Source organism: Seriola dumerili, unplaced genomic scaffold (genome assembly GCF_002260705.1).
Source record: "Seriola dumerili isolate Sdu_G_001 unplaced genomic scaffold, Sdu_1.0 BDQW01000110.1, whole genome shotgun sequence".
Taxonomy (NCBI): domain Eukaryota; kingdom Metazoa; phylum Chordata; class Actinopteri; order Carangiformes; family Carangidae; genus Seriola; species Seriola dumerili.
Window position 1 is genome coordinate 3,082,045 of NW_019174365.1, and position 13,807 is coordinate 3,095,851.

General features: G+C 42.2%; 1 protein-coding gene across 1 annotated transcript in view; it reads left to right on the forward strand.

Moving 5' to 3' along the window:
• The first annotated feature begins 981 nt into the window (after positions 1–981).
• The window catches only part of kcnh8 (potassium voltage-gated channel subfamily H member 8), a 48,325-nt gene continuing 35,499 nt past the window's right edge, over positions 982–13,807 (forward strand). Inside the window, exons 1-2 of the mRNA XM_022747129.1 lie at positions 982–1,057; positions 12,328–12,561. Of these exons, the coding sequence (XP_022602850.1) occupies positions 982–1,057; positions 12,328–12,561 (310 nt within the window). The remainder of the gene's footprint in view (positions 1,058–12,327; positions 12,562–13,807) is intronic.

The following is a 13,807-nucleotide window of genomic DNA, read 5'->3' on the forward strand; positions in this document are numbered from 1 at the left end:
GTAAATGAACCATGCATCTCCGGGAGCAATTACTCTTACTCTGTCGTGCAATGATTGCATTTTGTTTCACTTTCATTTATCTATTTATTTATTTATTTATTAAGAAATGCTGTTCATTACCTCTGTGTCTTTCTCTCTCCCTCATTCTCACCCTCCCTCCCTCTTTGTCTGTCAGTTAGTCTCTTTTGCATAATGCCTGGACAAACTTTCTTTTTTTCTACTTTTTTTTTTTACGAAGCCACTGGTATCCGAAATGCATTAATGTAAACTGTTGATAGACTTATTTCTGCATTTATATGGTGCAATATATAAGGAGACATGGTCAGTGATAACAGTGATATCAATCTGTCATTTTCACTGCTTTTAATTGGATTTCTATCGATTGAGTTATTAGTGGGGCGCTATTGTTCTATTGGGTAATTGAGCCCAAATGAATACAGAGCGCCTGCACAAAGATAAACTAATGACAATTTATGGATGTGGTGATAAGAGAAAGAAAGCTGGTTTCTCCAAGAAGCTATGTAGAAAAAGTGTACATAAAAGTTGTGTTTTTGACTTGTGATGCCACTGTGTTCCCGCACTGACAAACTCCCCCATTTGATCACAATTGTTGTTGAGAGTGATTGATGCCTCCCACCAATGCGCGCTGAGGAGAGATGATCATTGAATTCAACGGCATAATAATGGCATCGCTGACAGGGAGTCTCACTCTCTCGCGGTCGTCCCTGACTATTACCTGAACTGCACCTGTGGGCTTCATCTCCTCTTGTCATTTACACACGCAACACAAGCTCCAGACACACGGGTGCGCGCATCACCGTGCACTCTCCCATCGCCTGGGGATCGCATTGTGCTGAGTTGACCGGATAGCTGCTTGTTCATATAGGTTCAGCGCCTTCAGTGGGAGCGCCTCACACATTTGGACGACTTGCGCCTTCTCTTCAGTAACTTTGATGGGGACTTCGACATTAAGCAGGGAAAATGCCTGTGATGAAGGGATTATTAGCGCCGCAGAACACGTTTCTGGACACTATAGCCACACGGTTTGATGGCACTCGTAAGTTTGCTTTTAATTATTTTTCAAACAGTCGAATCTTAATGGCAGCTATTTTAGTTTTTGGTGTAAATTTCCAGGTGGTCTGCATTCTGTTTTGTGAGGAGACTGACAAAGCACACTGTAGTCTGAAGATCTTTGAGTAGATTAACAGCCTAACACCTGCAATAATCAAATAAAAGAGGGCTGCCAATGCCTTTCATGCATTTCTGTCCTTGATGCGAATGGCCTTTCAATTACAGGTGGCATCAGGTATCTCAGGCCAGCAGTATGTTTTTGCTGAGACAGACTTGTAACTTCAAGGTAACTCAGAATCGTTTCATGTTTCTGGATCAGACAGTTGTGGAAAGCCAGAGCGCTGCCACACCAATTAGCGCGCCGAGACTGTCGCTGTCCGCGGTGCTGAAACCTGCTGAAACCTCAGCACCACAGACAGCGAGGAAGCGTTAACAGGGCGCTCACACACTGGGCAGCTCCACGCATTTGGACAACTTGTTCACAAGTTGAAGCCTGTTTCATATATTTACTGTTTGTGAACATACCTGGACATATGCAACTTTTCGGAGTTGTCCACACGTCATGTTATCCCCTCCGTGAAGTTCACCTTTATTATCTCTGCTCTTTGGCCGACAAGTCCTGTGGCTGGTGCGATCTTCCTCTTTCCTCGGTCTGAAACCAGCAGTCGCATTTATCAAAATTAATTGGTCGGCGGCGGCGTTACAGCAAGTCTTTCCCAGGGCTGAGGCACACACAGGCATTTCTAAAAGACAACTTTTTGGTCTGAACTCTCGCCTCTCATCTTAGTGATCTTCTTTTTTCATAATGAACATATTCTGCTTCTCTTGGAGGATTGTCGGAAAGCAGTAATGTTTTGCTCTGTTTAGTCCATGTGAGCTGCCACCCTCATATTCCATCCATTTTCTGCTTAGTTTCAGCTCATCTTTAGGCTTTTAAGAGTTTGCTGTTCATTTAGGCACTTAGGCATACGTTTTTTCCAATGATTTGCTTTGTTTAAAAGCTGCATCATGGCCTGTCTTTGTTCTTTAATTCAAATATTAACCATACTATATTAGTGTGACATGGTGCAGCTAGTAAGGGGCCATATACAATGTAGGAACCTATTACTATATATTTCTTATTTGTCAAAAACAACACAAATATTACTTTTTGCGTCAGATTTGGTGTCTGAAAATCTGCAAGTATTTTTCCACTACATGCTTTTACTCTGCATTTTTATTCAATACTCAACACCTACTGTTAAAATTCCTTATTTTAGACCTAATGGTAATATTACATCATGCCCTGAGCTGTATTTAACCCTAACACATCACCATACCACTCACAGACACACAATAATAACCACAGACATCCTTCCTCATTTCAGTTCCCATAACTACAGGTTGAGCACCACTGTATAAGAGCAGGCTATATATCGAGTAGCAACAAACATTCAGCTGCCTGGGCAGGATCTCTGTTGTAACACAAGGGGATTGCAGTGGTAGTGTACCTAGCACAAGTGGTTTGTCAAGCCCCAGAGAATGAACTGCTGTCCTTGAGCTGGTCGAGGTGGAAGAAATTAACGTTGGATTTGGAGCACAAGATGGGGCAGACTGGAGGCAGTGGAGCTTGACAGGACAAATTGGGTCTGATGGCCTGGCCAGGAGCAAATATATGGGAAGTGCCAGGTTCACTGCTATGTGATTCCCTTTGACGTCATCCAAATCCCAGGCAGGCAGGTCAGACCTGGAAAGAGCATATGATAAATGAACAAAAGTGAGAGTAGGCAAGTCTTTAACCTGATCTGATTTGTAGTCATAGAAAAGGTCTTACACGTTTACTGGTGGCCTTTAAAATAGATTAAACTTTTTCAGTGTTCACAAAGCGAGATATTCTTCCATGTTCAGACCCGGGCTTATTTAAATAAATTGAGGTGTCCCAGAAATAACCTAGTGGTTACAGAGGCAGTTAATAACCGGAAACTTTCAAGTTCAATTTCATTAACAGCTGGGAGAGGACACTGAAAGTTTGCTTGCTCATTTAGGTGAGGGTAGATGTAAAACATTTAAGGCTTTAAATGATTTCTCCATGTTTGGAGGAACTACCAGCTTTTCAATTACTCACAATTTCTCAGAGAATGAGGAAGAAAATATAGATAAATATTCGCACAGCATCCCACAGCTGACTTAGCTCAAACTGCTGTTCTCATGAGTCTCATTTAGCCACTTGTTAGCAACCGGCCCTTGTGTAAAGCATGTAAACACTACAATAAGTGGGGTATTTACTGATGTAGTTGCATCGTATGATAAAATGTGAAAATGTCTCGAGCTTGTGTTAACCGCAACCTAATCTCAAGCATTGAACCAAAAAAACCATTCAAAAAAGCCAATCAACTTTGGGGTGTGGCGACCAGAAGTGCAAAAATGCTACCTTATTTCCGGGTTTGAGGTCTCTTTCCTGCAGCTCTCTATTAAGCAGCAGACAATTGGGTGGTACAATTGTTAGGGGGCCGTGTAAAGTGTCCCAGTAAGTGCTGCTTGCCCCCATCCTGCACCATTCTTTTAGATCGCTATTTTCTAGCTCTCAGGATACACTAGCTCCACCTCCACTAGGCAGGTAATTACTGTCAGAGTCACTGACTCAACGACATGGAACAGCTGTGTGTTGAGTCAGTACAGGGCAGTGGTGGTAATGTTTAAGTGTGTATGTGGGTAAAAGAGAGAGTGAGTCTGTATGGGTGTAAAGAGATGAAAACAGGAGGAAGTGAGCAGGTAGAAAAGTATGGAGCATTCTCTGCACTTTGCTGGTTTGTGCCACATAACTTTATGTGTGTGTGTGTGTGTGTGTGTGTCTCTGTGTGTGTGTGTGTGTGTGTGTGTGTGTTCAGCTGTCTCTGTCTTTGAACATCAGGGAAGTAAAAGCAGAAGTTTCCTCTCCTCTGATTAACTTTTCTTAACTGCAGCACATCTAATTAAGCTGTTAAAAAGTGGCTGTGGGATCCCCTGTTGTGATTACCACTTGCTTCCAGGTGAATGTTTAAAAACTCACTATCAGACTCTGCTGTCCTAAGATGACAGAGGATGTAATGCTGCCGTCCCTATGGCTCAGTCTCACCAGTGACCTTATGACCTGCCTTAAGAGCTAGGGAGCTAATTACTGATTTTGAAAGACCACAGACCACAAACCTGTGCACATATGTTTCAATAAAGTTTATTATAATGGCGATAACCTGGATTATATGTTGGGAAGACATTAGCAACTGTTTAAATTCCATTAATAGATGCTTAGTAAGTGGTTATCTTACAATATCATTATGCTAACTTGTAAAAAAGGCAGGTCTGATGTTGTCCTCAGACATAGAATGACTATGAAAGAAGTAATGAGTGCAGTTATGAGACTGTGAAGGAGTAATCAATCATCATTGACTGTAGTGCTGCAGGGTGCAGAGGGGCTCTCACTTACTGGCAGTGGATTGGCACTGCTGTTCCCATTTTCTCCAAAGCCCACTTAATGTAGAGACGGTTATATTTTAGGGTGAAAATAAATAGAAAGGATGGTACTGTGCTATATCCTAGTGAACAACATAGAATATAGATGTCATGAAATCACAGCGACGTACTGCCATAGTACCTGCTAATACCAGAAAGCAGCAAAATTAAGTCTATTCATATGTCCGTGTGAAGTAGGTGGTGCAAAAGTGGTTACTTTCAGGTCTCCAGGCTATGGCTGGTAAGCTAATCAGTGACATGTCAAGTATAGCAAGATACATAACCAAGCCAAGTGCCTTGCTACCATCTAGCTACCAGGTGATAAGCTAGCTAGCTTGCTCATTAAGCTGTCTGGAGAAGTTTGTCTTTGCTGGCAGACAGGCTAACACAAAAAGTTAACAGTTTATACGAAAGACATACTGTACCATCAACAGTTATTTGTTCTATTAATTCTAGTTGTTCTATTATCAAAACCTGTATAAATTGATTTTTGCCACTTGATGTAACAAGCTGTAAACACAACATTCACATATTATCAGGTTTTAAGTTGTAAAAGCGAACATGTTAGCAAACAGTTGCCTTACACATCAAGCAGACACAAGCAATATTAGCATTCATTTGAAGTTGTGCTTCATGCGACTTGACAAGTCCAGGTCCTTCTAGTCACTGTCTTTCTAGCTCTTTTAGTCTCCACATCCACCAAATATCTGGTGCTCTAGCTACTGTAAATGCTTCACAACCTAGCTGCTAACTTTGTCTGTCTGCTGTTTGCCTCTGGGTGGGTATAATACAGCGGGTTCATCAGAGTTGTTTTTTGCTGAAAATAACTACTTGCTGCTTCACTGCATATACAGTGTAAGAACAATTATGTGCCTCAAGACAACATGTTTTAACTTGTATTAATCAGACATAGCCTGTTTCCTGCAACATCATCAGTTGCATGTCCTGTTAAAAGCAACAAGATCCTGAGCATCTGCCTAACTCACTCATTGTAAACTATCATAGCTAAAGGCATCAACTAAGTATGGAAAATGTTAAATTAGTGTTTTGAATTAATAGCAACCAAGCAGTATCCGCTGGCTTTAACAAGGCTTTGACAAAGTATCCAGTTAAGCGGGCACAGCCACCATCATCAGTACAGGCAAACACTGTCCTCACGCTAAGGTCACTAGACTTGATTACTACTGTCTACTTAAAGGGGGCAAACACCTCGTCTGTTCCACCAAACTTCTGGGACGTCTGCATGAGAGCTTTCCTCGTCACCACGGACGTTCTGCCTTGTTAACTCACCTAATGAGCGAGATTCCTCTCCTAATCAGCGTCTCTAATGGACTGTCCAAAACGATCGACAAACAGGGTTTCACCAACGGAAGTCTGGGCCAAGTCGGCCATTTTTAGACTCAATTAATTTTTCAAATTAGGGGATTGGGCTTTGTCAGAAAGCGAGAGGGTATGACAGAAATTTTGAGGAAGCAGAGTCGGGAGGCAGACAGTGGAGGGTGAAAGAGATATTGACCATGAGAGATAGAGAAAGAAAAGCAGGGGGGTGGGTTGGGAAATTACAGGAATGTAATGACTGGTGTAATGTTTCAGTTGGTGAGTGCCTGGAGGGCTGTATGATAAAGAGGCACAGAAGTGATTAAGGCTGTGGATTTTCTAATGATTTTCTGTCTTCAGTTACACGGTGTGAGAGGATTACCACTGTTGGCTCGCCTGTGTGAGTGTGCGTGTGTATATACTGTATGTGTGTGCTTGATTATTGATGTGTATATGTTCTGATTTCATCTGAAAATACACGTAATTGATGATCCACAACCTGCACTTTATACCTAAATTTTTGTGACGAATCTCATAATCCCATGTGTTGACGACATTCAGAATCTATTTCTAAGACAAACTGTACAGTTGTAACCTTGGTTGCCATGGTGTGTGTCATTGGTAACTATGGCAACTCTAGAGGGACTTTATTGTGGCTACTTCATTGTGACTGCTCTGTAGCAGTTTCTTAGAGGCCTGTGTGAATTTTGGCAGAAAACAAGGTGAGGAGGTCTTTCCATCCATCACGCCACTCTTGCCACCATTTTTTTTTTTTTTACAACACTACATCTCCATCTTTCATCATTCCACCTCTCACAGCTCCATCTCACTTACTTTCAACTTTTCACATCACCTTCTTGCCCTCTGTCCCTATCCCACCCTCATCTGTCTGCCTCGGTTTATTTCTCAGCCTCCCCTTCTCTTCCCCTTGCCTGTCCACATCCCCCTCATCTTTCACTTTCTCACCTGCCTCGTCATCCATCTTTTTCTCTGCCTGCTGTGTGTCTGCTGGTTTCTGCTTCACCCTCTCTCTCTCTTTCTCTTTCTGTGCCTCCATTGCTTCCTCATGCTTGCTCACCCATCATCAAAGTTGTGCCTGAAATAGCTCTGGGGTTGCTCTGAGTGGTGGCACGGGGCTGTCGAGGAGCTGGTGAATGCGCATAGTTTGTTTAAAACCACAAATCTGGGACAAGTTAGTGTGTAGACAACATTAACACACACACACACACACACACACACACACACACACACTCCTCTTCCCTCTTCTACCACCACCACTTGTTCAGCAGAGTGTGCTGAAGAGATGCACCTTCAGAAATGTTGACCTGATGGAAGAGGAAAACTGAAAGAATGACCAAATTTAACCTGTGTGGAGGAATGTCTAAACCAAATTTAATGGCAATGCGTCCAATAGTTATTGATATATTTCACTGACAGAGGAAAAGTTTGGGGATCACCATAGTTGGTCAGATTCATCCTCTGGGGATCATGAATGCCTGTACCTGAATTTCATGGCGATCTATCAGTAAGCTGCTGAACCAAAGCCCAACCAGCAACACTGCTCGCTTGGCTAAAAAACTACTAGATTAACGTTAAGAAATCCTGGTCACAAAAGAAAGCAGCACTTCTTGTTTGTAGAAGACAGCATGCCAGGTGTGACACTATAACAAATTTGTGTTACTACTGTGGCTCAGGAGGTAGAGTAGGTCGTCAAATCAAAGGGTTGGCGGTTTCATTCCCAGCTCATCCAGTCCGCAGGTTGGGTAAGATACTGAAGCCCAAATTGCCCGAGTTAATATTGGTGTATGAGTGAATGTGTGATAGAGATGTGCTGTATATATAGAAGCACTGTATAAATTTGTGCGTGAATGTGGCTTGTAGTGTAAAGCGCTTTGAGTGGTCGATAACACTAGAAAACCCCAGTGCAGTCCATTTATCATTTATCATAATGCTACATTATTTGCATGATCACAAGGGGTAATTCGTCAGGAAAATTCTTTTTTAAGAAGAGGAATTAGCTGTCTTACGCTGGTGTTTTGATGGTATGATGATGCTCACAAGTATCTTTTATTAATAGCTCACACATGCTTTACAAATCATTCATTCACCAACAATTACAAGGCACTTCAGTTGACTTCTATTGCACAAGAAGGCTCTGTAACCATTTCTTTCTTCTTCCGTCTTGCTCTCTTTCTTCTCTCCCTGCCCTCTTTTCTCTTTTGCCCTCCCCCTCTCTTTCTTTGTCTCTGTCTTTCCTCCTCTCTCTCTTCTCTGTGTCCCTGTGGGGTTTCTCCAGCAGCTGTCATGCACTAGTGTGAGCATGAGGGGAGATGATCTATGGGCTTCTACATCGAAGCAATTAGCCAAAAGAAATTCAGAATGGAGAGTGAGATACAGTAGAGAAATGGGTGTGTGTGTGTGTGTGTGTGTGTGTGTGTGTGTTGGGGGGGGGGGGGGGTGAAGAGGTTGAGAGTACGAGAGTTGAAAAAAAAAGGAACAAAAGAAAGAGACAAAGAGATGGGGGAGGCGGGCAGGAGGGAAAACAGTGAGGTGAAATCTAAAAAGGAGATGAGGAGATGATTCGGACCTTTCCTTCAGCAGAGGTTCAGGGTGCAGAGGAAAAATAGTAATTGTAGACTGATGATGTTCCTGTATAAGTGGTGGGGAAAAGGGTGAACGTGTGCAAAGAGTGAAGGAAATAAATGAAATTGGGAAAAGAGGGATAGACTGGCAGAATTCCAAGGGCAGAGAGGAAGATGAAGAGTAATTAGGCGGAAATCCAAAACGGTAGGAGGGACATGAAGAACAGCTGGAAGGAAATGAAGGAGGGAGCGAAGGTCGATAGGGGAGGCAGGGAAGTGAAGGAGGGATAGAGCAAAGGGCAGTGGGAGTGATTGAGAGAAAAAGGGGGATACAAAGAGAGAGAGAGAGAGAGAGAGAGAGAGAGAGAGGGGAAAGAAAGGGAAGAGAGGCAGTAAAATTAGGGGGGGGGTGGGGGGGGGGGTGGGGGTCGGGGGGTTAGGGTTGGGGGGGGGCAAGAACAGAGGTGTGAGGCCGGTGCATTGGCAAAGGAGGGAGGGAAGGAGCCAGGAAAAGTAGGACAGTAGGAGGGAGGTGTAGATGGAAATGGAAAGGGAAAATGAGGGAATTTGGTGGAAAGGACAACGCAAAAAAGACAGGAAAAACGTTACGTAAATGGTAATCATGTTCTGTGTCAGCCTAAAACAAGCGTCAACAACTGATAGTTGCTGAAGCATTTCTCTATGCTGAAATATTTCATGCAAAATAACCTCATCCCTCATCCCTATAGTAAAAACCTTGGTTTTCAGGGCCTTTAAAGTGGGCAATGGTCACACTTTCCTCTTTTAAATTTCAATTTTCAAATGCTTGTAAGCTCCATGTGCATAATTCTGAGACAGACTCCCTCTATGTTGTTGTCCGTCTTAAATTTCTTAAATTGTGGTTTTATCACACAGGACCGTGTTGGTGTGTTATTGGTGTTAAGAGCAGTGTATGTAAAAACTGTAATGAACTAGCTATAGGTTAAATCATATTACACAATAATCTAATAATTAGGACAGTGTCTTTTTCTTGAGTGTCCATTTGTCACCTAATATCACTTCGCCTCTGCTCCCATATGATACAAACTTACTGTCCATGCAAACAACACGTCATATCCGTCAATTCTATTAAACAAAGTAATCCACTGTCAAACACAATACAGTGAGTAGAGTATTTCACAGTAAACATTCATTTTCTGTCAGCACCATCCTCTCGTGCTCAGGGAGCTGCCACCAGACAAGCTGCAGGCCTTTGCTTCAGGTCCCCGAGAAGCCAGCAGTCCTGTCGCTCTCTCTCTCTTGCTTACCACTGAGCCTGAGGGGTCTCACATCTGACAGCCGGTCCCAACGCGAGGAGACCTGCTCTGACCATCTGTCTGGGCCACCCAGTCATAGCATTACTGCTGACAAGAGATGTGTTCTCTGGGTGTTTTTTTCTCCTTCATGAGTGGGTATCACTGTCACTGCGTTTTATTCAGCTACACTGACCATGAGCTCATTGTCTCGTCCATCATTCCAGGGTAAAGTCTGCTGTTCTATTTTTTTCTGTTCTCACATCTCAGCAAATACAACATCGCAGCATTATTCTTTATTCACTATTACATAATCCGAGGGTTCCTTTCACATTCTTGAAACAGACGAGAATCACAATTTTTAGCGAGTGCCAGCGAGCGTGCAGAAGCAGTTGTTGATTGCTGAATGGGATTATAAAGAGGAGCATGTTGCTCATTCCTCTTGAGGGACACATACAAGGGTTTTGTTCTGTGCCGTTGTATTCCCAGTTCAAATCTGAGGTGGTTTCCCCTCAACAAAGCTTGACGTACAACATAAAACAATTAAACATTGGGGTTGGTGGAGAAAGGAATTATCGATGCAGAAAATTGATTTTTGTAATGAAATGTAATTGAAACAAGTCACTTCGCAGGATGTCTCAAACAGTTATTATAAACAAGCTCTACGTCACTTTTTGTGTTTGTGTATATGAGGCATGTGGCTTGATGTGTGTGTGTTATTTCCTGTTATTTTAATAATGTCCCAAAATCTATTGGGTATGATTTGTTCATGCTACATGTACATGTACGGTATATGTGGTTTGAGACTTGCATGTTATTATTCAATTTAGGGGCTAGTTTGAACAGGTTTGACTCCTTCTCAAATTACAGCAGCGCACACACACGCATGCGCGCACGCACAGTTTAGAATCTGCCAAACCACACTAGTCCACTGTCTTGCATAATAGGCATTGCACTGTAAACATTAGCTGTCTATCAGCACAGCTCAGCATCATTCTGCACTACATTGGCACTGTGGGTGTTTGTTTGTGTGGATGGGTGTTGTGTTTGTGTGCCATGATAGATGGATTCAGGTATAAACAGCTGGTCCACTTCAACTGGGTATTTAGAGCTAGGCACAAATAGGCTAATTAATTGTGATAGACTTCAGCAGTAATGCGGTTCTGTTTTCGCTGTCATCACTTGAGCACAATCCCCACTGATCCCCCCACTCTTGCTTCCTCTCTCACTGTTTCCTTTAATAAAATTTCCTCTTAACACATAACCTCTCTTTACTGCAACTCTCACTAAAAGTATTATGAATTCAGGGTCAGTTTCTTGACACTAGGGAATGATTTTCAAGAGTAGCTCTTCACTGTGCAGATAAATCAGTCATTTATTGAAGTAAATGACCTTCATATTGCAGCCCACACAGGCCTTCATCTACCCGCGATGAGGATCCCATCAGCCTTTGTATCTGTGTGTTAAAAGTTACATTTTGGCCCCGGAGGCTAGTGCGTGGCGATTCAGTTAAACGCTCAGAGAGGCACTCCTTGACCAGTTGAATTTGTTTCCATTTTTAATATCTGAAGTTTCAAAAGTGGAGGAGCTGAGAGGTTAAAGTGGTGTTGGTGCTACAACATCCTAGATGAGCTGGTTAAATTTCAGTTGCGGACTGTATTAATAATTTCCAGTGTCCACGTTCCTTTAAAAAGGTATTTAAAGCTGCTCGATATAGATATTTATGATAGCAATGGGTCAAATGAATATGTGTATTGTGAAAGCTGTCTCTAATACTGACCAACCCACAGAGAATTATCACCTGTCTCTGCTCTTCCCCTCAGCTTTATAGAGCGTTTTAGTGTCTTTCAGCTCACTGATTGTGGTTTTACAGCCCACAATTTTACAGCTTGGGTTTGCTGTCAGCTCTCTCATTAGATTTAACCATAACAGACAGATGGTTTCAGCAAAAAGCTCTGATAAACCCACTGAATGCTATAGGCTCAGCACTAACAAAGACAGGCAAATTTAGCGACAAGCTACTGAACATAGTGGAGCATTAGGCAGCAACAGAGTCAGACATTTTCCCCAGGAGTTGGTAGAGACCCAAAACAAATGTTTGATTTACATTGATTTTCCATTTTTATATGTCTTTCCTGCATTTACTGCTTGTAACACAGTCCCCACGTGGCCAAAACAAAAATATAAATGATAGAAGGTTTCATTCTACATCTTCTTCATTCTTAGTAATGTTAATTTATATTACCAGTGTTAATTAATAATATTTATATTTTTCCATTACTATACAGTTGCAGTGCTGTGGATCTGTGGTTGTTAAGGGATTGGTTTTGGGATCTCCAGGGATACGTGAAGGAGCACAACAATGAATAGTTTAAAACTACTGATCTGGTCTGTGGGGAGCTTTACTATTTTTCCCTTTAAGCCCAGAGTCAGAAAAACACACTGGAAGTTATTTTTCATGCCACTTACATTCAGTGTGAATATATGTTAAACATATATCTGTCTAAGTCTGAGTAAGCAGGAGAGGTACTACAATGATACCACACCTCCAACCCCATAACAACCTTAAATTCTTACCCTCATGCTCACCTTGCCTCTTCCTCCTCATTCTCATGCAGACAGCAACTTCATCCTGGCCAACGCTCAGGTGTCGAAAGGCTTTCCCATCGTCTACTGCTCTGATGGCTTCTGCGAGCTCACAGGATTCTCCCGGGCGGAGGTCATGCAGAAGAGCTGTGCCTGTAAATTCCTTTATGGGCCTGAGACCAGCGAAAGCATCATCCTTAGCATCGATGACGCCTTGGAGGAGCGCAAGGAGTTTAAAGATGAGATTATGTTCTACAAAAAGACAGGTGAGAATTGCAAAAGTTATTGGGAACAGACTGAATTTGGTTTTGTTGCTGGTTGAGTAGCTGTCATCCCTTCATTTATCATTTGATTCTGTGGCTCTTTTGTGCTCATGCCCGGTCATGTTACCATAAAACAAGAACTCTGTGCCTTCCTCTACCATTTACCAATTAAGTGCTGGAACCTCAGCAAGTAGACAAGCACAGAAAGCCATTAGAGAGTGCACAGACAGAGTGATTACCATGTGGGACTTTTCCTGTATATTTCCATAAATGGATGGCAATTCTCTGTAGCTATTTCCGAAGAAGCTTCATTTAAATTGGCATAGATGGAACCATGGAGAGACGAAGTGATGACTGGAGGAATGGATGGATAACTTTTTTTTTTTTTTTTTAATGGTCCGTTCTCATTAAAAGGTGATTAAACAAAGAAATCCGTCACAAAAGTCTCAGTTATTACTTAACACTGAGACACATTAAACTTTTGTAGCTGTCAGTTGGTGACTCCTTAACCCTGTCTCCTTCAAATACACTGAGCCAGATAGCTGGCTGTGGTGTGCTGTGGTGTGGTGTGCTGTGGTGTGGTGTGGTGCGGTGCGGTTTGGCGTATGTGTGTGTGCCTCACTGATTAGCCAGCTGGCCAGCAAACAAAATGGAGTCAAAATAATGAGCACATCTAGGCATCAGTGGATACATGCTGACTGTGATGTGGGATGGTGCCATGTGCCCTGGCATGTGTTGTGTTTTTCTTACTTTTATGCTTCTTGTTTTTGTGTGTCTTGCATAAGATTCAGTTCTGATAATCTACAAAAAAAATCTATTTATTTATTTACGGTTATTATTACATAATAAAGTTTTCTCACAGTTGTGATAAAAATTTTAATATAAATTCCCATTTTTGTGATAATTTCAAAGAATTCTCATCTTGTACGAGCTAAGATAATGGGAGTGATGTTGACACCTGATCTCGGAAAGGGGCGTTATATTGTTTTGGCTTTTCCCTAACCGGTTGTTGGTGTATGCTGATATATCTGACATAATTTTCAGCTGACACTGAGAGCGGTTGCTCGGAGCAGTTAATGTTTTTCACATTGTCAATTTAAGAGTTGTTGTTGCACAGTTGTACAGCTGTGTCTATCTCATTCCCTCTTGTCATCATTTGTTCCTGTCACTATAACGTAGCTTCCTAGCTTCATGAGCAAGCTAGGTAGGTTCTCAGTCTTAATCCCACATATTAAGCTCTGATTGTTCA